At 38.5% G+C, this 27749-nt stretch overlaps 1 protein-coding gene and 2 long non-coding RNA genes across 3 annotated transcripts; 2 read left to right on the forward strand and 1 right to left on the reverse strand.

Moving 5' to 3' along the window:
• The first annotated feature begins 532 nt into the window (after positions 1-532).
• LOC107057751 (uncharacterized) lies at positions 533-1293 on the forward strand. Its single transcript, XR_001472869.1, has 3 exons — positions 533-681; positions 788-891; positions 981-1293. It is a non-coding gene; the product is annotated as an uncharacterized lncRNA (long non-coding RNA).
• A 144-nt stretch (positions 1294-1437) lies between these two features.
• On the forward strand, positions 1438-3244 carry LOC102599196 (uncharacterized). Its single transcript, XR_001472870.1, has 3 exons — positions 1438-1744; positions 2125-2222; positions 2845-3244. It is a non-coding gene; the product is annotated as an uncharacterized lncRNA (long non-coding RNA).
• A 7-nt stretch (positions 3245-3251) lies between these two features.
• Positions 3252-26621, reverse strand: LOC102599636 (auxin transport protein BIG). The gene is made up of 14 exons (XM_006338267.2): positions 26129-26621; positions 25927-26033; positions 25659-25824; positions 19479-25567; positions 16272-16889; positions 15990-16170; positions 15455-15689; positions 10805-15355; positions 10497-10719; positions 9513-9917; positions 8635-8778; positions 7334-8359; positions 6113-6619; positions 3252-4469 (listed from the first exon to the last, which is right to left on the reverse strand). The coding sequence occupies exons 1-14, from the start codon at positions 26367-26369 to the stop codon at positions 3648-3650; spliced, it is 15315 nt and encodes a 5104-aa protein (XP_006338329.1). The 5' UTR covers positions 26370-26621; the 3' UTR covers positions 3252-3647.
• Between the last annotated feature and the right edge of the window lie 1128 nt (positions 26622-27749).

Raw genomic sequence — 27749 nt, forward strand, 5'->3', positions numbered from 1 at the left:
TATTTTTTTTTGAAAAATGGTATGAAATAACAAATTATTAATTCAAATTGAATATTATAGTCATAGTTTCTTTTATATGTGGTGTATAAAAATTAATTGTATATATTAGTATAACATTTGTTTGTATATGTGCCATAGTTATACATAACAAGACATGTCTATATAATCTCTTTATGTATATATGTAGTAATTTTGTTTATATACAATTACAATTTTTTAGTTTGTTTATACAAATTTAATTTGTTGTTTGTATAGTTTCCATAGTTATACATAACAAGACATGTTTGTATAATCTCTTTATGTATATATGTAGTAATTTTGTTTATATACAATTACTATGTTTTAGTTTGTATACCGAATATACAAATACAAATTTTTATGTATATGTATACCGAAATATACAGATTAATAAAGTTTCCTATGGAGTGCAATTATACAAACTATAGCTATAACAAACAAATATGATTTTTATGTTTGCTAAACCTAAAATTTACTCTTTTTATTTCCCCATATGAATATTCTTATATTACAACACTATTTCTTTTTTCCATGAGATTTGCTGACTGTTCTTTTTATGTTTGTTATTCTTATAACTAGTTTGAACTTAACCCAATTTCCACCAGGTATATGTTGCTATAGGCAGTTGTACCTGCTATGTTAAGATGGTGATGGATGACTATGGTAAGTATTGGTTTCTTCGACATTGATCTAATGCATTTAATGTGCGGAAAGTTCTGCTCAATTTATTACATTACTTCATCATCTCAAGTTGTACTTTCTTTTGAAGGATTGTCGGAAGGAGAGGCTGTGAGCTCTAATTCTAACCTTTCTTTGTTGGAAATTGTTACTAAAACTCATGAGATGCCAAATGGTTATCAAAAGGTTTTGAAGGTAAATTTCTTTTGAGATTTAGTTGGTAGTATCCATTAGGATAGGTATAAAACTACTAACCTGACTTTTGTTTTTGCCATTGTTTACAGGATGACATGTTTTTGTAGCTTTGAATTGATGATTCTTGATAAGAAAATCTTAAGAATTATTTGATACCGCGAGCTATGCTCTCTTCTAGGGTGGATGGGGACTCACATAAATGAATTGGTGCTGGAAATCGAGGTAAAACAGATGAGCTTATAAGGAAGAAGAAGAGTAGAGAAGTCATACCAGCTCTTCCATTATACCATGGCAAGAAGAAGTTTTTAGGCACAATGCCAAGCAATTTGTCCTTTAGTGCTTGTTTGTGTTAATAATCAATGATGACAGGAGATGTGTGCAACTAGTTAATGTTCTTTTCCATCGTGCAGAAACTAGAGCTGTAAGGAGACTGTATCATTCTGCAGAAACTATCTGCTCGGAGCTTCCATGGCAGTCATCCCATCAATGTGATAAATCTTCCACCCCAAGTTGTGGTGACGGTGTGTTCTCTGATGTACGGTAATGTTATCAAATTTCTTGGGAGAGTTAGGTCTCTTTCTGATATTATCTCAATCAAATATATTAGTTACTCACACAACCTGATGTTTCTCTCTTCAGGCCAAGTGTGAAAATGAAACTTGTTGACATCTGAAATAGCAAATACTGGGCTCAAGGGGAGCACACAAGTACATGTGATGGGGAGTCAAAAGAACGTTCTGATAACGTAATTGGAAGTTCCAACAATTGATCAGACTAAAAAGATAACTTCATTCGGTCAAATTGAAGTAATCTTTACAAAATTGTATGTATAAAGATAAAACGGACAAACAAGGTGATTTTTGACGATGTTGAAAGTTGATATATGTGTCTGTTTGGTTTAAATTCAAGAGTTTTTGGAAGTTCGCAGCTTGCAAGTTTAGATGCTATTTGGTATATTAAAAACTAGCAGTTACTATGCTTTTTCCATTAGGAGCTTAAAAGGATTAGGTTCTTTCTAGAAAAAGAAACATCGATGGTCTTACCTTTCTTAGTTTAATTGATAAATATTACTGTTTCTTAGTGATGAATGTTGAGGTTCAAAAAATAATGTTATTCCTTCTCTTTTTATCCTGTATTTGAATCACTATATTGCATTCTTGATCATTATGTTCTTCTCTGTTGAAATGAATATACCTTTCCTCACTGAATTCATTTATTATGTTATTGTTTCAGTTGGTTGACATAGCATGTTCTCTCCGCGTTGAATATAATATGGATGCCTTAGCATTCTCTAACATTGAATGGAAGGAGCGAAAACTGCACTGGATCAGGTGGACATTTCTTCTGATAAATGTACTACTGTTAATTGCAAAAAGATACACACTCACTTAATCCTGAATAAAGATCTGTACATGTATCAATTATATTACTCACATATCTACTCTGTTCCGCAAGTGTATCTCTTTATAGAAACAAGTTTTGGTTGGTATTTCGTGAACAAATCGCTTGGATTAGTTTCTATGTGGAAATAGTTGCTTGAAAATCCAAATGAAACGACTTCACAAGTCGTGGGATTTGATTTTCTTGATTGCCTTCAAAAACACTTTCTTAATATTTCATAGAGGCTTTTTTGGATTTGACAGTAAGTTGGTGGAAAAGATTGTGTACTTACTGTTTTTATCACAATTGAAGTATTCTGTTATTTAGTGGGAATACATCTTGCCTAAACTCACATATATAGCTTAGAGTAATTCTGTTGAACACTTTTTAAGTTTGATACATTTCCTCTTGAATCTTGAGAATTATAACTTTAAATATTTTTAAAAAAAAATTGCAGATTTTTTTGTTGGTTGAATTCGAGTTGTGAACCCCAGAATTTCTATTATATTTATTTTTTACTTTCTAATGCTTATGAATGGTATAATGTTTGGTGTTAATTTGATTTTATTGCAGGATCTTATATATTCTTGGGTGGTCAGGCAATGAAGTTGAGTAGCATATAAACTCTACACATGGGTTAATTCCTGAGACTGGTCATTTTCTTTTACAGTATCCAATCTCAATGACAATTAATTGAGCTCTTAATTTAAGATCAGAAATTGTATGAAGCAATCAAAGTTATGGAGGTTTCAGTCTCATTTTTTTGTAAGGTTAATCTTTTTATTCTTATGCTTTATCTTGTTTTCTTTCAACGTCATTATGCAAAATCCTTAACGACTCCAAATGAGAGTTATTTTTGTTTATTTTATGTATTAAGACATCTCTTTGCACCATTTCATAATCAATGTCCGTGATATACTTATTCTACAATTGTTTGATCTGCTTGTATCTATATTTATTTTGTGGTGTATTTGGAATGATTAAAAAATATATACTTGCATTTATAATGGTTGTAATACAAAGTATTTAATTTTTGGCAGCCCAAAGTGGTGGCTATTTTACTAGTTTAGGTTAAATAAAGCAATATTAATGAGATTATGGTCAATACAGATAGATGTACACTTCGACTACATTGAGAAACAAAACTCGAAGGCTCTTCTAGGGCTCACTCGCAACTCGTGTAACAGGGGAATTAGAGACGCACCTACAAAAGAATACTTCACATAAACCGAAGTAAGAAGACTAGGGAATACAATATTTAACCAAACTCAGCCTTCTACACATCCTCGGTTTGGCCCGCCACCGAGCAAAAAAATGTACATAATCCTCACATTGACTGAACCCAGAAAGCACATCACAAAAACAGCTTTGATAGATCAGTTTTTCCCACCACTGATTGCAGCATGTACATAATCCTCACATCGACTGAACCCAGAAAGAACATCACTCAAAACACCAAGAACATCAAATGCCTCCTGGAAATCCGTTGCTGAAGTCATGTCATCAAGCCATGATAACAGTTCAGACGAGAAATCTGCCATTTCCTTAACATTTAATAGTCTCTCTTTCATGACTACCTCCCAGCCTTCTAGCTTTCTGCCCTCGTCATCATCTTCCACATTCTTGGAAGTCCCTTGGGTTTGCAAGGTGGTCGCACTAGGTGATTTTTTTACCTTGAAGAAGCGCTGCAGCTGTTCTATCAAACCAGTGTAGACAAGCATTGGTTGAATAGTTGAGAATAACTCAATTGATCCCCCAGCCTCAGAAGCAGATGTACTTGTACTTCCCGACTCCGTTTTCAAAGCCCCAGACACATTGGGGGAAGAGCGAGGCACAGGCCTGCCATGAGTCCGCTGGATATACGCATGGTATATACCTCGTTGTAAAAAGGAAGAGCGATTCTGCAGCCACGACTCATAGGATTCTGAAAGAAGTGAGGTAACCATCATGAATTGGACAGTCTCCTCTGTACCAGCAGAAGTCTGAGTTCCAATGGTAGTGGAGGCTCTGGATTCTGATGCAGGAGAACTTAAATAGGTTGAGATAGACTTGATCATGATATGCTGCTGAGAAGAATCATGATCAAGAAGGTGATGAGCCATTTGCATCATGAAAGGCAAAAATCGAGCATTACTGTCTTTTCCACCACCCCTGCAATCTGCACTAAATGAAGCACCAGTGGCAAATCGAGCAAGCATCTGCATGTCACCCAAAAAAGATTTGCATTAGCATCAACAGTCTCTGTTGTAAGCAGCTTCACCTACTTCAGAAGTGGAAAAATCAGCCCAAAAATATGTAACCAGCCAAAGCTTGAACTGGTTGGGTCAATAACTAGAGAGCTAATGGTCAAGATGGGTTGACCCATCAAACTATTGGGTCAGCTTGGGTTGAAACAAGTGTTACCTAACGGGTTAAGACCCAACCCAACAGGTCATAATTAATTATCCAAGTTGGTGACCATTAGCAACTTTTGAACCCCAGCAGGAATGATAAATTTCTAAGCAGATTGTGGGTTCTCGACTTTTTGTACTTCTAACAGAGGTAATGTTGACTTAGTTGTGTTTCTGACCTTATTGCTGTCAAATTTTAAACATCAGATAGTCTGATTTGGAATACGTTCAACACATATTCTTACCTTTTCTGCAACTATTCTACTCTATCAAATTACGATGGGAAAAAGTAGAATAAAATGATTATAAAATGAAGTTGAATAAATTGGAAAAGGATTTAGAAAAACAGAAAAGAGGTCCTGATTTTCCATCCGAAGGGAAGTCCATTTGCCATAAGAGAAAATGAAACACATTTTTGACCAAGTTTTCAGATCTACTCCATGCTCAAGAGAGAGAAAATTTAAGAACGAATTTTATGAACAAATTCGTAGTCTCAAAAAGTGCAAGAACTTTTTCTTAATTTATTGAACCAATTTAACCTTCTGAAATCAACAAAAGAGGAAGCACACAAAATCAACAATAACAACATACCCAGTGAAATCCCATAAAGTGGGGTTTGGGGAGGGTAGGTGTATGCAGACCTTAGAGAGGTCGTTTCCAAAAGACCCTCGGCTCAAGTGAAGCAAATCAAAGTAGGAATGTGAAGAAAAACATGACAACTAATAGGAAAGCATTGCAGAGCATATATGCAAGTAACCGTAACATCAACAAAACATGGTAAACAGACGATGACAGATACCAAAGCACACAAAATCTCATGTGAAAATGAAGGTTGTAATCCAACAAGAGAACTGTTTTTGACTGGTAGAATAACAGAGAATAAAAAATAAAATTCAGAAAGAACATGCTTTGGTAGTTCAGAAGGGCATTCTGTGAGATAAAGAAAGATTAATTACTGTAAGAACATGTATTGGTGAAGTATGGTGGAGGAAAATAAAGTAGCTAGGTCAAGTTGTGGGTTATAACCAGTTGATTTATCCCACTTTAACCCAACCCATATTGACACAAGCAAACTTTAGGCAAGGTTGGGTCATTAGCTGTTCAATGCGTTAACCTGTCTTGACCTACCTAAAATTGACCCAACCCTCCCATTTAACACCCCTAACCTACATCATCGTCCAACAAAACCATTCCTCCCTCCTGACCCCAACCACACGGAAAGGGAGGGATTAAAATAAAAGAGGCTGGAACAGAGAAGGCAACTATGTTTTGAAGATAAAGCCAACTATTCCAGAAGATGTGCTTAGGGCTGTTCGATTTTTGGTGTAAAGGAATACACAAATGTTACCTTCTTAAAAAAGAAAAAAAGAGGGATAGAGAAAAAAAAAGAAAAGATCAGGAGTGGAGAGATGGAAACATGATAGAAAGGAATAACAAAGATGGAAACTCACCAAAACAATGTCGTAAGTTAACAACCGGAGCCGACTCCCATCAGCACGCCCAAGAGCATTCAGGTAATCCCAGTATTGGTCAACATAGCGTATATATTGGCCTATTGGTACTGATGGACCTCTCAGTGGGAAAAGATTATTGCATAGTGTCTCGTTATTTCTTAGGGCTGCTCCATCCCATTCTTTTTTAGGTTTACTTAAGGCCGCATCTGCTCGTTTAGCCTCCTGATGGCACTGAAAATGTATGATGTTGAAATGGCTGACCGTTGTGTAGACACAGTCCCCACGAGCATTTCCAGGGCTTCCAACACCAAGATTAACCCGTTTACTATAAGTGTAAACACCAAGCAAGTCTGTAGGGCGCAAGCGGTAGCCTTCACGACAAACCATGCAAGCCAAGCCTTCCTCTTCTTCATCCTCAACATCTTCCAAACCTTCCAAGACAGGTCGAGCAACAACAATACGTTCACCACCATCTGAGGACAGTTCTTGGTGCATACCAAGTCCCTGGTACCATAAAAATGAGACGAATCTCCTTAGTTACGATATTGGCACAACCGAAACATCTATAACCTCAATTGTTAGATATTAAATGTTGCATCTAAAAGAAATCTAAGAAGCTTCATTAAATAGATCATAAGGAACACATGGAAAGGGAAGAAGCATATTGTGTCACTAGATTAAAAGATATTCTTGCCAGAGAATGATTAGATGCTTGATAGAAAACTTTTCTACTTTAGCATCTGCATATAACAATATGAAGTAACCACCGACCTACATTGAAGAAATTCTAGCTTCAGTATCAATCATTTCCTAAGAGATAGATACTGTTGCTAAGCTTCAGTACAATCCCACAGCGTCTCAATATCAGTTCTTACATTCAAGACAGACACTTCTAACTTCCAATTTTAAATTATATTTAGCAACATGTTTCAACTACTTAAGAAATATTCTTAAGTAATGCTCCTGTTATGTCTACTCATCATCTAAGGATCCCTAGTTCTGGAAATGCTTTGTTACCAAACAGGAGACGATGATATGCAATTTTGCTGGGAAGATTTGACCATAAAATATGCTTCAGATAAGGACAAGTGGTATTTCATCATTCATTACTAGGCAACACATCAGTTGTGTTAAGTCGAGCCAACACAAAAATGAAGACGCAAAGGACATTAAGAATAGTAATGTAGGAGTTAAGTGTAAAGTGGGATGGCAAGGAACCTGCAGTAATTCTGCTCTCTTCCTCAATGCTCGTCGCCTCATCTCATCCTTTGTCGCATGACGTAGTTGGTGAACTTTCTGAGCTAAGAACCCATCACCTTTTCCCTCCTTGTCAGACAGCGTGTCCAACAAGTTTTCAGCCCTGGCTCCAATCTCATTTTCACCGGCGACTCCCTCTAAAGCATGAAGCAATGGCAAGATTCCTCCTTCATCTATGCACTTTTGAGTTGCCAAATGGCCCATTGACAAGCCCCTCAGCATGGATAAAATAAGAGGAATAGATGGAAGCTTTAAACCCGAGGCCCACTCCACAGTTGATTTGAAACCAACCTGTCCAGTGAAAGCAAAGCTTTCTTTCAGATGGCTGATTGCAGCCCCAGTAATCCCTTTTTCCAGTATAATATCTTTCAACCTCTCTCCACAGGAACTTGTCTTGAGGGATTCTGAAACCCTAACAAAATTCTCTAGGGTGTATTTTTGCTTTGAGGCTTGCTGTGCAATTGTTTCATCTTTCATATTGTCTTCGTAAAGTTTTTGCAGCCTATCAAATTCGTGCCAATTCTGTAAACAAGGTTCAAAATGCTGTACAAGAGCTTCCATTGCTGCAGGTTCCCCGTAAGTCAAGTAGGGCAATATTCTTGCAACCATCTCAGTGTTCCTCTGCTGCTTATTTGACTTTCTAAGTCCAGATGGATGAGACAATCTTTCAAGGAAAAGTAGTACAATTTTCTTTGCCTGTTCACCAGCACCTGCTTCATCACTGGAGACTACATCTACATCAGAAGTAATGCTGATGTTATCACTCTCATTTGCTTCTAGTGTTAAGCTCTCCACGATCAAAAGAATACCCTCAGCTGGTTCCATGGCATCCACAAAGAAAGCACGCCTAGCAGTCTCAAGAAGTAAGCCTAAAGCTCCCAGCTTTAGCAATGCTTTCCTGTTTTCTCTTATCTTGCAACAAAGCATGAGCAAATTAAGCACTGCAACTAACTGCTCTCGATTGGACTTGAAATCATCTTGCAAACGCTGCAAAATTAACCAGTTTCAAGACATGAACAAGGTCACAAACAGAATCTGTCATGATCTAATTATCACCAGTATGTCATTTGTTTAAGCTACAGAAATGTATAACCTTTCTTGCGCAGTCTCTTCAACCCAACATCCAAATACAACCAGTTCTAACAACGGGAAATAAAAACCAAAGCAAAGCAGGAATACCAAGCAAAAGTACTACTAGAAGGGAAATGAGTTGCATGTATAAAATGAATAACCTGCTAAAGTTTGAATCAATACTTATATACCTGAACCATGCCTAAAAGAATTTCAAGTCCACCACAATCCCGCACTGCACCAGCTATCGCAAACTCCACTTCTGGATCTTGGGTCTCCTCTCTATCCTCGTCAATTTCTTTAATCATGGGCTCAGTAGCTTCACCATCTAAGCCCTGAATAAAAGATCGAGGAAATGTTAGCGTACCAAAGAAGCTATACAAATGCCAATCAAGCATAGATGTAAATCAGGTTTTTCAAGGACAAAAAGACAAAAACAACATAATAGAGCCATGAAAAGAACATTTTTTTCCCTTTAGGTTTGCATCAGGAGAGGAAGAGGCAGGCCGAAGAAGTATTGGGGGGAGGGCGGGGGAAGTGATTAGACAGGACATGGCACATCTTGATCTAACCTAGGACGTTTGGAGGTCGTGGATTAGGGTAGAAGGTTAGTTGGTAGTTGAGCATTTCTCTTGCCTCCCTGCGGGATAGGCTTGGTGGTTATGCTTGGACCTTCCTTCTTACCAATAGTATTAGCACATTTCTCGTAGTTATTTGATCTTCAATTTCGGCTATACCATTGGTGTTTTTTTGGGGTGCTGATTATTGCATTATTTTGTTGTTATTACTGTTATTTCTCCTGTTTGTTTTGTATTACTCTCCATTTTGCACTGTTTTGTTGTTGTTGTTGCTCCCATATCTGTATCCCCTTTTCAAACTGTTTGATAGGCTTTATTTAAGTTGAGGGTCTCCCGGAAACCACCTCTCTATCTCTAAGAGGTAGGGGTAAGGTCTGCGTGCACTCTAACCTCCCCCAACCTCACTTGTAGGATTACACTGCGTATGTTGTTGTAAGGTTTGCATCAACTACATTCTACAATACAATGGCAGCAAAAAAAAACAAGAGAACCTGCAGTCGGTAGGTCACTGTCATTGGAGGACAATCTCGAACTGATACAGCAGCACTGGAAGAAAGTGAAGTTGTCGAGGCAACTACACTTGCAGACTGACTATTGGATTTCTTCCATACTAGCTCAAAGACTTGAGCAATACTCAAATCTAGAGAGATAATATTCCCAGCGACCAACAATTCCATGCCATAATCATCTTCAAGCAGACCCAAGAGATCAAGTTGCTGGCAGATTTTATTTTTGACATCACGCATCAAGGGACCAATTTCAGCACTTGAATATGGATTCTTCGTCATTGATCCCCTGATAAATTCTTCTTGTGTATGAGCCTTGTTCAAGATCAGAAGATACACTGGCTCTGGTTTTGATGGGCTAATCAGATTGCAGAGTTGCTCCAAGATGAACTGCATGACAAAATAGAAGAATGTAAATTCACCAACTACTATGCACCGAGCAGATAGTGGAGGAAGAAATCGAACTGACTCCCTATATACCAAAATAAATAGGAATCCAGGCAATGATCAAGTATCAGCAAAAGGAAAAGTAAGGCTTCAATCTGCTTGATAAAATGGTCTTCCCCAATATCAACTAAAGAACAAACTTTCCAACAATATAATTTAAACTAAGAAAGCATGTTAACTGTTTCTCATTTGAAATTGGGAATATCTGATGAAGAAACTTGTGGAGAAAGAAATTCAAGAAATCATGTACAAATTGTTCCATTGGTATTGAAATTACTATCCCAAATAAGTAGTTTGTCAACCGCAATCTGATACTCCAGCAAAAGAGGAAATCAGATCTGCTGCACGCATTTTCAATTTTTGAGCCCAAAAATAAACTAAAGAAGTAACAGAAAAGCAAACGTAGGAAATCAATTCATAAACCAGAATATTTTCTCCACAAAAAGAATTTTAAAAAAAATAACACTTCACTAATATGGCAGCTTTTTTCTTTGGGGAAAAATCAAGAAATTCATTACGCACCAAAGAAGTTCGGCCTCTGTTCTCATCTCCATGAATTTGTAGACCAGAAATGCATGCTTGGATGAACTGACGTTTATTTTCATTGCTCTCTAGCAGAAGACTATCAAGAAGATCTTTGAGAAGTCTATTACAGTCATTTATAAGTTTTGTCTTCTGCACAACCAAGCCCCTAATCACAATTAAAGCCTCAAGAACCTCTGAAAGCAAATGCTCTCTCATGAATCTACATGAGAACAGCCGAGAAACATTGATCAGCAAATATGTCAGAGTAAATAATTCAATATATTAAGAATGTAAAGAGTACTTACCTGGATCTGATGTTTGGAACCTCCAAAAACTTGCCAAGGAGCTCAATAAGTTTATGAAGAATAAAGCCCTGAGATATGTCAACATGCAGGCTCCTCTCCAACTTTTCAACATTAACCAGTTCCTGAGTGATCAACTTACATATCGTTGTTAGGCAACCACACACAGTCAAGAAAAGACGAGCATCCTCCGAGTCTATCATTTTAAACAGCAGTTCGAAGTACTCAGCAGCGTTTTCTCCGGCAGAAAGAGTTGCCGATAACAAAGACATGAGCAAGTTTAGCAAGCGAAACCGCCGTGATGAACTCTGGCCACAGAGTAAGCTAATCAACATACACATCTCCGACCTAATAGACTGTGAACAAGCACTCAGTATGAGTTCCGTAACCCATGAACCCAGCTCAAATGATGATATCTCACTTCTAGCTGTTTTTGAAGCATGTCGCTTCCACCTGAGAAGATATTTCAGTGCAAGATAGTCATGCCTCTGAAGACGAGATCTTTGACCACTTTTTCCAGCCGGAGAAACCTTATACTGTCGTCTCACAAAATCTAGATAGGAGGCTCCTTTTTCCCACTCTGAATAGCTCAACAGTTGTATATCTTGAGCCTTCTGAGAGCCATTCCAACTTTTCTCTGACGATCCTGACATTGACTTACTCCCATTAACAAGGCTATTAGATCCAGAAACATTTGAACTGTCATCTTTCACTTGTGTGACATGAGAAGATTTTCCTGCTCCTTGTTCTTTGTCAACAACGTTAGGCTTTGGAGGAGTACAAGCCTGAGATATGATCCTCAGGCAAGGAAGAATCACATGCTCAGATATTGCAGGATGTTTAGCTCCCACCTTGATAGATGCAAATAACAACTGGAAAACGACTCTTAATCTTGATTCCCAGAATTCATCCGACAATGAACACACATCAGAAAGCAGTGACAACTCCTCACGGGTAGCCAACGCAATGTCCATGGAGCGATGATGTTCAAGGCAATACATTACCTTCTTCTGTATTAGACTGTTCAACTCAGCTACTGCATTAGTGTCACCCTCAGAGAAGGCACAAAGAGCTCCTCTAGCTTGGACGCGAGCTGTTTTAGGGCCCTGATGGATGTTATTTTCGAACAGCTCAGACAGAACACCAGCAGCAACAAGTTGCTTCTTAGATGTCGGATGTTTTGATAGCACCTGTAATATCTCCAAACACTGGGTGACAAAAGTTGAAGCACAACCATAGCAACTATTCGGTACCCTTGAAACAACAAATCTAGAGGCTGGACTAGCATTATCTGATTGTTTCTGATGCAGGTAATTCATCAAAACCCGCCTCAAACCTTGGAGGGTTTGAACACTCTTACTGACAGAATCAAATGCTGCTTTGCATTTCTCACCATAAAGGACACCCAGAAGAGCAATTTTACGGTTTATCTTGCATGAAGGTCCAGGCAAAGAGACCATCATTTGCTGAACTGAATCTTTCTGCTGAGAGTCCATCTCATTTTCACCAACACTAGACACAATCTTCAGCAAAGGTTTTTTGAATCCTAAAAGCTGCTGATATCTACGATGAGCATTTTCCGACTCTGCCTCTATTGCAGCCAACCCCCTTTTCATGTCTTCATCATTTTCCATGCTATCAAAAGTGAAACTTGGCTTTGCCATAAAATTAAATTCAAACCGACCATATTTGCTGTATCCACACTCATTGCATAAGAAGGAATCAAGATTTTCATAATTGATGTTCCGGCACTGCCTACATTGATAGGCATTCTCATGACAATTATTGCAAATACCGTGCCTATCAGTCACAGCCCGACTGCAACGAGGACATTGCAATGGCTCGAGAGACAAAGCTTGAAGATTTTCATAAAAAGAATCCAATTCAATCATGAAATTACATGCTGTGATTGGGATGGCAAAATCAACTTTCAGCTCGGTCTGATTAAAAGCAAGATGGCAGCTTTTTGCACGCTTCCAAAGGGACCAATTGTTTTTCAACTCTGACAAGTCAGCCACGGGCCTGTTATTGTAATAAAGGTTCAGAACTTTCACTGACTTGGATTTCCGAGCATCATGAACATTCATGGCCACACTCTGAATGGTGTAGCTACCAGTACATTTCACAATGATGCGGTTGTCTGTAAACTTTGTTTCTGACTTCAAACTTTCAAGCTTCATCCTACTAGAGGGAACCTCAGGGGAGCTGCAGGCTACACAAGGCTCACTCTCAAGGTAGTAACCATCAAATTCCACCAAACCACTCAAAGTGTTGTATATTCGAGAGTTTGGATGATTAGCCAAAAGCTCATTTTGTGAATGGAGTGTGTCAAATATGCAACTAATCACATCAGTGGTCAAGCATTTGTCAACAACTTCAGCACTCTGTTGCTTCGCACCATGATCGGGGACCTTCCCTAACAATAATGTAACAAGTTCTGTAAATTCAATGATGTTCTGCCCATACATTGGCAAAAAATTTACCTTCTGCAAAAGAGCAGTTAACAATGTTTCCTTGAATGCCAGATTCCCATGGTACCAGACACCGAGAAGAACTGATTTGGATTCTGAGCGCACGGAGCTTGAATTCCATTCCAATAGAAAGCAGTCAACAAATTGCTTCAACACATCACCTTTTCCACTGAAAACATCAACCACTGCTTCCATATCCAACTGAGTTTTTTCAACACCAGAATCACTTTCTTCTCCCTTCTTCTTCTTTTTAGATTCAGGGGCTTGTGACCCTAATTTAATTGCAGCTGTTCCAACTTCCGCTACCTCAGCCTTCTGTGATGAGTGGCTGCTATCCTTCCCAGTATAGAAGGCCAGATTCAGAAGCTTCAATGTCTGAATTACACACTCCTCCCCAAAATAAAATATTCCATTCAAAAGGAAAGGAAGAACATCACCATGCCTTAAACAATACTTTTGCCAATTTCGAGGACGAGCTGCAGCGACTTCAGCCATGGTTGTTAGGCACCTTACTATCTTCACACTTCTCTCGTACGAGATTGAACTTTGAAATCCACCAGATTTATTTATGTGTTTATAGAGCTTTTTAACTTCAGTTGAGAACTGCCAAGAGTCTCGAACACTGTAGTAGTGTGTCTTACTACCACAGAGATGCAGAAAAAGCCTCCTAGCATACCTTCTAACATAACTGGTGTTAGGATTGTTGATATAGCTGCAAAGAACATCCTGATATCCATCTAGCTTCAAATCTTTACCAGAAGGCATCTTGTAGAGCTTCTCTTTCTCTCCAGCCTTGTCGTGTTTCTCTGGTCGTATCAAGCTGTAGAGCAGACGGAAAGTGTTCTCCAACAACAGCCGGTGGTAGTCCACAAATATGTCCGCTCGGTGTGATTTTGCATATGAGTCTGAAAAGAATGGAGAGAAGTTACCTGCAGGCACTTCCCTGCGGATTGTCAACAAAGCACCACAACCAGAAGCGCTGTTCAACCCAGAAGATGGATCTGTGCTAACAGATGGAGATTTAAAAACTTGAGTTAGCTCCTGCAGAATGTTCATCAGATAATTGACAAATGCTTGTTGCCTAAGATAGCCACAAGCACGAAGTAAATGAGAGATGAAGTCTATTTTCTCTTGACCATCTAAGGTAGATGAAGCAGTAACACAAGTGGGAGTTGAGATATGTAAGGCAGTTTTGTCATGCGCTTCATTCACCACACCACCAGATTTAGTCGCAGAGCCATCGGTTCCCGGTTGATGCCAGTTTCTCAGCATTAAGGTAAAGAACATATATACCAGGATTGTGACTTCCCCAAAAGGGGTGCGGCTTCTGGATGTGAAAGGTTTATTCAGATTTATCTCATCCAAAAACCATTTTATCAAATTCTCCAATCCTATGCTTTCAGGTTCTGAACTGTCAGCAAATGGTCCACCAACAGCTGAAGACAATCTGTAGAAGAGCTGCATAACTGGAATAGCCCCAGTTCCTGAAGTAGTTTCCATCCATCCTTTCAGTTGCTCAAGTAGTTCAGAAAGAAGGAGAGAGTTAACAGCTCTTTTGGAAGCAGAAATAGTAACAGGATCAAGTATTGTTTCTGAAAACTCTTCCGATTCAGTTGGTTCCAACTCGTGGATTGATGGAGCAGAACTCTGCACGCCAACATCAGATGCAACTGTCACCAAACCTGAATCACTTAAATCATCAGTAGTGAAATGAATTTCACTTCCTTCCCCACCAAATGTTTCCACTTCAATTGGAATAGCTGTCATAGGGTGATCTCTAGAATGTGGTGGTGGGAGTCGGTCTGCATCTAGCACTTCATAACATGCCTCACACAAATCGAAATCTGGGCACACAGTGCAGTGCCATCTTCGCCTTAGGATAGGAACAGTAGAGCAACCATCACAACAATATTGAACAGATGATGTAATGGAGTCTTCTTCAACCATGACCTGAGTACTTCCACTAGCTCCAGCAGAAGCATCAACTCGCGAAGGAACAGAGGATGAGTTCTCCGCGTCATCAGTACCTATCATTGTTTGCTTGGGGAATGGAACTTGAAGGAATCTTGACGATATAGCCAAGCTGGAACCAAAGAAATGAAGATTTGGAGACATAAGCAAATGAAAAATGAAAAAATCACAGTAAGGCTTTCAGAGAAGTAGATTCAAAAGCTATAACAACCTGCTGGATGTTTGAACAGCCTCATTGGCAGAGAACAGCAGTTTTTTAAACAATGAAACAGCAGGTGCAACAGAAGACCTGCCACCATCTTTGCCATGCAATGCTAAACACTCAGCATAACAGTAGATAAGTTCGACAGACGACACAACAATATTGTTCATGGTCTGTGTGTCTGGTTGCTCTATGTCTAAAATTCCCCAAAGAACTTGCATGAGTCCATCAACAACTTCAGAACCTACATTCAAAAGAACAAATAAGGAATTGCCCATGGAAGGACGCCCAAAAATTGTTTTCTGAAGGTAAAATTTGATATGTTATAATGAATTGCTTCATAAAGTTGTCAAGAGTGACAAGAGACATGTAAACAAACAGATAAGGGAAGAGAGAGAGAATTGGGGGACAAGGAGGTTGATCAAAATAGTGAAGGAAACAATGCCCTTCATTATTTTGACCCTAGCAAATCGCACCACATCTAAGGGTGAGGGGCACTGGATACTAATACAAAGAGTTATCAGTAAACCAAAAACAAAATTACCATTCATCTCAAGAAAAGACGCAAGGTTTGAGCGACGATGCAGTGCAATCTTGGAAACCACACGCATCTGTGCAGTAAATTCCTCCACAATCCACCCAGAAGTGGTCCCATCCATGCCAAGTTTTAATGAGAGCATGGCGGTGGATTTCACAACTCCAGCAAGTCGGATGGCATCCTTAACCTATTCAGACAGAAATCTCCAATCATGTTAAAATATTTTACAAAAACAGAGAAAGAACAAAATTAATTCACTCATTTCAGACAGATGGTCCAGGCAGTTACTTGGTAATATATCTCCCTCTTTGGGAAGACAGCCTGCAGAACACGATTGGCAGCTGCCTGCAACAGAGGCTCTCTGTCACTTTCAAATACTGTTTCTAACAATGGCTTACACTTCAATTTGCTCAGCTCCCCCTTGGCTTCCTCAACTTTTGAGCAACCTTGTGGTTTGCACAAAGAGTAGATTCTTGATAAGAGCTTCAGTCCAGCAGCCACAACTTGTTCCTCCAGTGATGCAGACTGTGTTGCACGACACTTCCTCCTAGATCCAGCAGGCCATGAATTACAACCAAGTACACGAGCCTCCATGTCAAGAACAGCATCCATCTTCTCTTTCCACCCAAATTCATCCTTCGATCGGCCATAAATTTCCAAGGAATCTATGCGGGGTAAAGCAGATCCACTAAATGTTGGCCCAACAGATATTATAAATTCTTCATCAGCAAGGAGTGACTCGGCGACTGTAAACGGAACATCATACCAAGAACGCATTCCCTCATCTAATTTTATCCCTCTCTGAAATACAGTTATCTCAGAAGGTATGTGATTCGCTGATGTGTTACCCACATGCAATCGCAGACCGACCATGACAAGGTCAGGATTCGAATTGGAAACAGTTACCTGGAATAATGGCACACATTAGAAAGTTGTAATATAGGAGGCTATGATCTAGATTCCAAAACAGAGTGCATCAAAAGTTAGCATGCTAATTTAATGAAAATAACAACAACGACAACATACGCCAGAAAGATTGGGGCCAAAACCAGAGAGCTCACAGGAATATCAAACAGTACAAATAACAAAGAAATATAGTATTCAAATGTTTGTATTCCCCTATTAGGGGATAATAAGCTCTCACAAAAAGTAGCAGAGAAGGCTGAAAAGTGACTCCCATTATGTTATTCACATCGCCGGAAGAGGGACTGGAACGATCCTACGCTATTTAGCTCCAAGCTCATCATATTCTCCAGAAGGAAAAGATAAATTCTTAAAACCAAAGTTCACTACAGGAGATGAGATTGGATCCGCATCATCAGCTATGGATATGCCTGCTTTGCTACATTTGAATTACCATACCGAAGCTAAAATTTCAATATCATGGTATCTGTATTACGGTATTTGGTGTGCATTTTCAAGAAAAAAAATCAACACAATTGGGATTTTTTTTTATTGGAAGCAGTTACTAATTCATGATGTACGGTATTTATTAAAAAAAAGTATTGCAATAATAATATTGTACCGAAATTTTAAATTAATTATACAATCAATATATATTATATTATTCTATAGATAATAATAACTTTTTAATCAAAATACAATCAAATAAAAGGTCTAAAATCCAAAATTTAATTCATTAGGGAATATTAAGGACTTACAATATAATCATATGTTTGATTAGAACTAACAAATATTTACAATTTAAAATAATCAAATAGTACTAGTACAACTTAAACCTCATTTAATGTCATCTTCAAAAGTGTCGTGGTATTTGTTTCATACATCCAACTTAATCTTAAGTATTTTTTTAACTATCCTTGTATTTTATTTATTTTTTTAGTTAGAGTTGTGTACACTTCTTTTTTTTTTATGTCTGGGCCAACTTTCACGCACCTTGACTAATTCCACTGGATAGAATAGCTTAGCTAGCATTCCAGGAGAATCTAGTCATTTAAGAACTTCGTTGCCACTAGTAAATTAGACCATCCCCCAAAAAGAACTCGGAGCCTAAAGAGAAGAGAGTTCAATCTACAAGAAGCTGGCAGAGCTTTAGCCATTGGACCACATCCATTTATCCTAAACGGTAACCCTTTTCATATTCATTCTTCGAATGACGCTAGTGGAGACTAATTCCTTCCGACTACGGAAGATACTACTCCAGTCCTTCCAGTGGTTCCTTCCCTAAAAATGGAACGAACCAAGTTAACCTATACGAGAGTAAGGAATAAAAACCAACAATCAACTTACCGCTCTGTCACCTCCCACATCAACATGTACCAGGTAACTCTGGCCACCAAGGATAGGACGGATGGAAAGGATCACCTAGTGTTTCTGTCTTTGCTAGGATTTGAACCTGACACCCTTGGGTGCTAGAGTTGTGTACATTTGGATTCTTACTTATTAGACTGTAAATTTTATAGTAATTGCTCTTCTTTATTGAAATGTCATTTCTATGATGATTATTAACGATGAGAATTGTTTTTGCTTTTCTTGAATATGTTTTTTTTATGTGATGTGTTAATATGGTATAATTGAGACGTTTCTTGAAAGTTGAAGTCACAATTCTCTACTATATGTAAAGAACATTATGTAGAAGATGTTGAACAAATAGTTGATCTTTTAGGCTTTTTGTCAATAATCTAGGCTCTTTTTAGCACTTTTTGGAGGTCTCCAGAATATCAATGTTGGAGAATACAACATTACGAACTTCAAAAAAGAAACTACAGGTAAGTCAAAGTTGAACAAACTATGTTTACTGACTTACCGTACCACACTTTCCAGGACTGTAAAGAATAACGATTGCACTCATATAGAACAATGCCCATGTGTATATTGGTAATTAGAGTTAAAAGCCTTATCTGGAAAAAGGGCAAATGCAATCACACATTTAATCATATTCAGTTCAAAAGATTTGGTTGATCTTAAAAGGGGATCTTATATAATTTCGTGCATAAGGGCTACTTCTTTGTTTTGTCCAAACTCAACATTGCACTCTCTTTCCAGTAAATAACAACTTCAGCCAATTTCCCATCAAAACAATACACTTAAGGCTTGTCTAGTAGGAAGGGAAAGGGATAACTAATCCTAGAATTAATTTCAGGATGAGTTTATCCAATGTTTGGTTGGGATTAAATCGCGGGATAACTTATCCCAGGATTGTAGTGTTATTTTTATCCCACATAGAGAATGGGATAACTAATCCCAGGATAACTTGTTCCTAACCAAACGAGCCCTTAGCTCATTTAAGATTCAACAGGCAAAAGCAAGGATAACAACCGCATATGATCATGCTCTCATCTCTACTCAAAACACCTAGATTGTGTAGTCAGACCACCAAACACAAAAATAAAGATTGAAATTGTCAAATCATCACTCAACTCCAACTTTAACCTTTTTAAATGTGAAACATTTTCCACTTCAGAGGGTGAATCTTAAACAACCATGTCTAGACAGAGGCAAATTCAATGAATTAGGAGACAAATATAAAATTACCTTGAATCCACCAGGGCTGGGACTCTCTAAGAATCCTTCATCAGAAGCCAGGGTTTGTTTAGCTACTTCAGAATCACCATTCCTTACAGCATCACTACTCAGCTTCACATCTTGTGTTATACATGTAGCTCTCTCAAAAAAATCAAGTGGAAATTCTGGTTTTGCACCTCCATAAGCTTTATTGTTGAGGATCCCAGGGCCAAGCTTCTTAACCTTATCACTGATAGCACTGACACCAGAGTCGACACCAGCTGGAACATGTGAGTATATCTGAAGGCTTCCATCTTCATGTAACACAAGACAGTGGATTTTGTCTTTTGACAAAGGCTTATGAGCAGCAACCCCTACAACAGGAGATGCTGAACCCACTGAATTTCGCAAGTTCTGTACGAGTACTTCATGTTCACCAAATGAGACAGCACATGCAGCATTTGAGTTCAAACTTGAGAAGCAACCAAGCAAGGCACTGCCACCAAATAAATCTCTCCACCGGTGCAATCCTGCTGGCCGAAGTTTACCATCTGTTCCATTCTCCAATATGGCAGAGGCCTCTATTAGGGAAGTTACATCTGGATTTACTCGGCCAACCAAGGTAGTCCCATCTTGAAAGGACAAAAAGAGTAACCGATGCATTAGCGAAAAATATAAGGAAGAACCTTTTGCATGTCTTTCTTTACCCTCGATTTGCAGGATTTCTTTCAATGGCTTGGCCCCAACATTCCCTTTTGTTGACGACAACTCCAACCTGTACAAGCTACCATGTTCTGAAAGGACAATCAGAAACACCCTACCCTGTGAAGCCATAATAAGTGCAGCATCCATAATCATGTCATCAGGCAAAGTGAAATAGTGCACAGGACTAATGTTGTCAAGGGATAAATCATATATTTTAACAAATTTGTTGGTGACCACCATTAGCTGAACTTGAGATCCAGGGACCCAGTCTACATGTTTAATATAAGCACCTTGTAGAGGTAGAGCGAGTTCAATGGCTAAACGATCACTCACTTCACCTCGATGATTTACCGTGAGAACCTGGCAATCTTCATAGCCAGCCACTGCAAGGTAATTTTCTACAAGAGGATTGAAAATGAGATTTACAATCTCAAAACGGACAACATTCCTAGAAAGAGGCTTCACATTGGTCTTGTCTGCAGTCACAGGAGCAACAGTAGCTTGTCCAATAAGCTGTCCAACATCAAATATGGCTACCTTGTCACCTTCTCCAACAGCAAGCCGACCTCGTGTGCTAACACTGAGTAAAGATTTAACAAGAGAACCGCTAGTCAAGTGGGATTTAAGTTCTTTGGCATTTGAATAATCAGCCTTTATCTTCAAATCTAACGATCCACTTTTATATGCCTTCTTCAATTGCAAAAGGTCAACACTGTTACACAATACTTTCTCATCACCCAGGAAAATTTTCCTCTCCCTGGAAAGGCTAGAGTCTCTCCGGCTTGTAATAGAAGGCAAAAATGAAGAGCAAAGTCTCACCACACAACTTTCAAGATCAAGCTCATTTAATAAGATTGGCATCCCATCTTGAAGGTCCTTTGGAATAGACATCTTGATAGAGTTGTCTGCTTCCACCAAAACATCCTCATCGATATCAGAATCACTGTCAGGAAGTTGATCTCCATTTTCGGTGAAAGGCAGAAAAGACTGGAAGTTACTAGCACCACGACTGGCTGTAGTGTTGCTTCCAGCAAATTTTCGAGGTTTCAGACATTGACAACTGTTACCACGAACACCTCCTGCACCACAGTCACAGAAGAAGCGACTGGACCTAGAATAAACCACACGATGACCCCGGTGACAAACTTTTGCACAAACAGAGCAACAGCCTTTAGACACAGTCAGATCACATGTGTAGCAGAAGTACCAATGTTGTTCCATAAAATTGCTACCGCTAGATGTAAATGTACAAACTTTAGAAGCAAGGGCCCTTTCACTGTTATTATCTTCCTCATCATCTTTGTCCAGGCTACCATTCTCACCATCAGATGTTCCATCATCCTCATCTTCATCAACAGAAGTTGCATCACATTCAATTGATGTGGACCCACCTTGACTGGCAGAAAGGACTAAAGCATCAGTGTTCTTCCTGGAGCCAACAGATCTAGTAGATTCAGACCCCACTATAGAACTACTGTTAGAGATAGACTTCACAAACGATCGTTCAGTGGCACTCTTAGCAGAACAGCAATCACTCATGACACTTGCCAGGAAACCAAAGAGATATTTCAGCCCTTGAAGCATATTCTCATCACCAGCCAGCTTCTCAGTCAGCAACATTGTCTGCCGCATAAGTTGCTTGATTAAATTTTCACCTCCAGAAAGCTGAACGAGAAAATTAAAATAGCATTTGGCTACAGTGAAATCAAATAGCAGAAAAGCCTTATCAAGTGAAATCAGCATAGATTTCACCAAATGCTTATGTAGTTCCTGGGACAGGATTTCAGGAGGAGGAGACAGCAGGCATGTGATGAAATTCATTGTTGATTCTCTTAGAGAAACTGAAGCTCCTTTTGCACATGCAACTCCACTAGATTCAGTTCCTAAAAGCCTGGTTTCAAGCCACTTTGACAGGTAGACCATGTCCATATGAAGAAACTTCTTCTGCAACTTCTCTTTGACATGAGCATACAAATCTCCAGATAAAAGATCAACAAAAAAGTTGAGAACCCTGGTATTGACCTGCTCAGAGTTGCATCTGTCTAGAGCATCAACCAGAACCAATAAATCACCACGTTGTGAACCATAAAGATCTTTAATTTGTTTGGAGACGTCCTCGAGAGAGAGGAAATAACTCAAAACCCCAATTCTGGAAGGCTCTCTCTTTAAGCTATCAACAATATCAATTACCTTGACAACAAGAACTTCATAAATGTCGCTAGTATCAGCACCATCTCTCTCATTGACACACCTTAAAAACTCCTCCATGTGTTTTAATATGAATAAGCTACTATAGTCAACACCACCAGAGCCTTCAGTCAACCTTTGGTAAAGAGCATTACATTTTCCATGAAGGTCTTCAAATATTCTGTCACACTTGATCCTACAGACCAATTCAAGAATCTGTGAGATGACCTGTGACTCCAAGCAAGCAATTCCTCCAGCATCAATGACCTTCATTAGCCCATCTATACAATTCACAACTCCTGCAACATTAAGGATAGATGAAAGCAGAACCCCACTTGGAGGTTGAAGAAGACAGGGGAATCCATGCAACAAAGATTCCCATAAAACTTTGGAGTGACCTCCTAAAGATAACTTGTCAAGAGTTGTGTCCAGCTTTGACAAAGTTCCATAGAGAAGCTTATATTGGCACGGATCAGAACCCATCTTCTCAAGCAATTCATCCTGTTTGCATTTGTCAAAACCAGTGTGCACAAATAACATTGCAGGTGAAAATCGGTTGGCCAAAAGCTGATCACTGTCAATCGTCACAATTAAAGCTCTCTGGTAAACTTCTAGGTATCTCTTCAGCAAAGATGACAATACTCTAATCAGCTGTTCAACTTGATTGGCACCAACTAAAGTAGAAATAACACCTTCAGTGAAGGCACAAAATCTACCATCTCTTGATGTCTGCACAGGTGAAATAGGAACAGCAGAAGCTAGTGACTTATTCAAGCAGTGTCCAGCGGTACCAGCAGTAAGCAATGACAGTGACAGAGATAACCAAGATCCAGCCCTTAAAAAATCCCATCCAAGTTCTCTCGCATCTTCTGATACATGTAAATCATGTAAGCGATGAATCAACTCCAGCAACATAGCAGAAAAAGGTTTGTAGTTTATTTTCCCCATTTCACCCACAAGTGATTGGCTAAAGTAGACAAAATGCTCAGCATTTGAGAGTTCAGGAACTTCAGCACTAGTTAGCCAAAGATGCAGATGTTCCGATGTGGATTTCAAGACGGGTAGATCCCAACAAAGCACAAAAATATATCTCTCAATTATCAGGTCCTCCACTTTTTCCGGTTTTTTACCTTCCCAGAACCTCAGTATCCTGGAAAAAGAGGCATAGATCTCATCCCAGGACAAGCCTAGGCTTGCTATTGTTGGATCATCTCTACATGCAGATGGTGGAAGAGGTGCGATATCAATCAGATGACTTAGCAAGACACTGTAAAAAGGTGTTTCTTTAATAAAACCACCTACTACACCTTCAAACAAAATTGAGACCCAAGATGAAGCATGGCTGCCACTGACACGAGGCCTCAATCTTGAAGAAGCAGCTTCCCTCAGCTTGGTCCTGAACTCCAAAAGAAGGGATGACGGACAAACATGGGGATAAAATGCCATATGACGAAGCATTACTATCAACCGTGAAATTAATAGCGCCCAACATGACAACTGCGTACTATCAAAACCATTGGAGGGAACAGCAACGGCTTTAAGAGTAGAGGATACCACATTAGCCTGAACAGCCTTCTCATCTTCTGAAGATAGGTGAAAAGCCATTAGCAGTATCTCAATATGGAACAACGAGGGAAGTATCTCCAGAAACTCCTTCAGGTTAGGACACTTTGAACATATAGTTTTTGCCTTTTCACGCACAAAATCAGCAAATATATTGTAAATTTTGGTCCTCAAGTTGCGGCCAGCAGAATCTACCAGACACACAACAGCATGCGCAAGTAAACCAAAAGTTAGATCATTGTAAGCAAAAGCACCATTTTCAATAACCAGGATTTTCTCAACAAGTGATTCTCCAACTAAATCAGACAAAACATGACGCGACAGGAGGTTATGGAACAGATCAAGGCAAATGTCACCGAGATGCCTATGACTAACTTTTATTTGTTCATTTAGAGCTATCCCATCATCCTGACCTCTTTCTTCAGCATCACACCATTCGGAGTTGAGTATAGAAAGCAAAATATCAATGTGGTAGCTTGTAAATTTCCTGCACCCATCTTCATATACAGGACCACACCATTCATGTGAAAAAATGCAATCATTCAAAAAGCTGAGCAATTCAGTTGCAGCCTGAATGGGCATATTGCTTATATTAGAACTAGGTGCAACAGCAAGTTGATCATATCCATCCACAGATCCTGCTGACCGACCACCCTCTGAAAAAAGGTCGCCAAAGAGGGCTTCATCTTCATGACAAATGGTGCTTTCGGACTCAGATGTAACAGATGTTTTGGTAACACTGGAACATGACCTCTCCAATTTAGGCTTCAATTTGACACCCTCAGAGTGAAGGAACAATAGCAGATGCATTAGATTATCCACCCACTGAACTGATGGTGGAAATATTATTCTCAAGAGTTCCTCCACCGAGTACTTCTTCAGCAGGTTGACCTTGGCTGAGTGAACCTGACATGAAGGAGGCTCCACAAGTTGGCTGGCACTTGCACCATCACCATCAAGGCCCTTGTACTCAAATAGCTGATATGTTCTATTCCTCACATCTAAAATTAGATTGAGAACATAAGAAACCACACGGGGGCAGTAGGCCAAAGGAGGCCTCAGGTTAGCAGCAGCACTCTTGCTGTACCTCCACAGATTAGGATCCAAATGATCAAAAATTACAGCTGCAATGCATGCTTGAATGTTTTGAAACACATGAGTATTGCAGAAAATTGCCTGTACAAGCTGAATAAACTCTTCAAGCAACAGCATTACTTGACTTTCAAAGCCACTCTCAACTGCAGGATTTCCACTTACAAAATCAAAACCCAGCCTGAACAGGGTGGGCAATACCTCAGTGAAGGAAGCAACAGATTGGAATAACTTGGGATCAAAGTGAGCATATGAGCTATTTTTAGTAAGTCTACCCAGTAACTTGAATACTTTCACACAAAATGAAAATTTCTTCCTCAAATTAGGAAAGGGGAACTTCTCATCAAATGGAACTGGAAGCCTTAAAAGGCTTTTGCAAACAGTAACAAGACGATGAACACACTCCAAATGTACAAGTGCCCAATGCTGAGACAAATCGATCAATTTATTACGATCATAAGGAACAGACTGCCCAATAGTGGTTGTATCCACATTATCAGGGTGCATCCATCCAGAAGCCAATGTCATTAGAAGGCTATCAGCAGTTTTCTCTTCCTTTGAACATCTTCCCCCTATAGAATCAAACAAACAAAAAACTGTTACATAAACATTATATACCAGATGATTTCAACATATGACGCAATTTCAAATGGTCAAGAGTACCTTGAAGCATGCATCTTGTATCGTCCTGCCATTTACTAACACTATCTTCAGTTACAGCTATTGGCAACATATCCATGCTAACATTAGAGGAGCATGGCTGTGACAGATCAAGCTCTTTGTCTGTTTCATCAACTAATGCTATTTCTAATAGCTGCAGGATATAACTCTGAAAGTAGAGAGAACATGATCATTAAATATAGCACAAATATGGTGCATAAACAACACCCTAGCAAAACTTAAGAATAAGACAGTATGCTTAATTCAATACCTGAAGCATTGAATCATCACTGGTGCAAATCCATTTTTCCAGACAACACAAGGCAAACTCTACAGAAAGCTGAATAGCCGCCACAATTACAGGTTCAACTCGCTCAACTGTGATAATATCAAATAAGCCGCGCGCAATAAAACTTCTACTAATTCTATTAAATTAATAAACCTGCAACTTACGGATAAAGTGTTAACAGTACCTGATAAAGATCGAGTGGAGTTGATAAGCGCAAGTGCGAGGGAAGCTACTGCTTGAATCTGTGACTGATCCCAAAGTTGAAGCCCTAACTTGTTGGCATCATCGGTGGTGGGTTCTACTGATTGCCGGAGAATTGAACATAGTTTCTGGAACCCTAGATTGAGTGATGAATCAGCGCGAAGTCTTATAGAGAGATCATCACCTGATGAGAGAACATCGACGAGCTTGGCGATCTCAGCCATAACTCTTTTTTATCACGAGAAATCTATCAGTGCATTACAGTATGATCGATCGGAGAGCAGAGAGCTCTCGCGATTACAGATGAAATAGATAGGGTTTGAAGTATGCAAAGAAAGTGGAGTTTGAGATTGAAATGTGAACTTACTGGGAAAGATTTAAGATTAAAGTGTTGAAGGTTTAGAACTTGTTGGGCAATTTCTTGGGGGTAAAATGAAGAAAGTATTGTACGTGTAAAATTAGTACTAATGAAGTAGGGAAAATTATTTGTAAAGTCGGTTTAAAGCAAGAAATGAAAGATATGATGATTAATAGAAAAATGTGACTCTAGAGTAGTCTCCAAGTCATTCTTTGGAATTTTTTTGTCATTTTTTGGAAAGTGTCCTGCCAAGGTGCGGTATATTGTCAAATATAATTCAAAATTAATAAGATTTTATTTTCTTTTTATGAAAACCACTTGTTCGAAGTTATCTCAAAAGAGAATCAAAAAGTATAAAAGAAAAAAGTTTGACAAAATTAAAGATGTTTTTATTAAAGAGAAACTTCTACCTATGTCTGTTATTAATCTTTATGCTATAACTCTTTCATTGTAATTTACAAATTCTTAATCCTCAATATATGGAGACACAATCATTTGTGGACATAAGTTCTTGATCCATTCAATCTAGACAACTCTTATCGTGTTTTGAGTTTTTTTTAAAATAGAACGATCTAAATTTCAATTTCAATTGATGTTTGATCATTAGATTTTAAAATTTTATCTTTAAATATTTGTTTGATTTTAAAATTTGATTAAATCCTGAAATCCAAGCTTTAGGATCTGTTTGGCCACAAATATATTTGGAAAAAATTAGAAACTAATATTTGACCATATAATTTGTCATTACTTGACAAATATATTTGGCAGTTTTTCACAAAATACTTTCATTATAAAATGATAATACAAATTTGTGAGTATTTTCTCTAATTTTTAGAATTTATGGGTATAAATTCTAAAAAATTTAAGTCAAATATTTCTTGCAAAAAATTATAATCGCATGGTAAAATTTCACTAAAAAATAACTTGTCAAATATATTTGGAAATTTATAGTCAAATGGTAACTTAGATATTTTCAAATTTTCATAAACTAACTCATATCAGATATAGATTTTCACTCATAAAACTATAATTTCCAAGTATAATGTAACTCCAAACACAATTTTGAAAACTCAATTTTTAAAGTTTTAACATCAAAAAATCACGATTAAATGAGAAATAATCGTCTAACCTATGTTAGGTGTTTCTTTCCTAGGAAATGGGAAATTTACCGTGAAATCAATTACTGTATAATCGTCAATTAGTAATGACCATGGACTGAAGAACATAATTTTGAGGATCGTTTGAT

Source organism: Solanum tuberosum, unplaced genomic scaffold (assembly GCF_000226075.1).
Source record: "Solanum tuberosum cultivar DM 1-3 516 R44 unplaced genomic scaffold, SolTub_3.0 scf00004, whole genome shotgun sequence".
In the NCBI taxonomy this organism is placed as follows: Eukaryota; Viridiplantae; Streptophyta; class Magnoliopsida; order Solanales; family Solanaceae; genus Solanum; species Solanum tuberosum.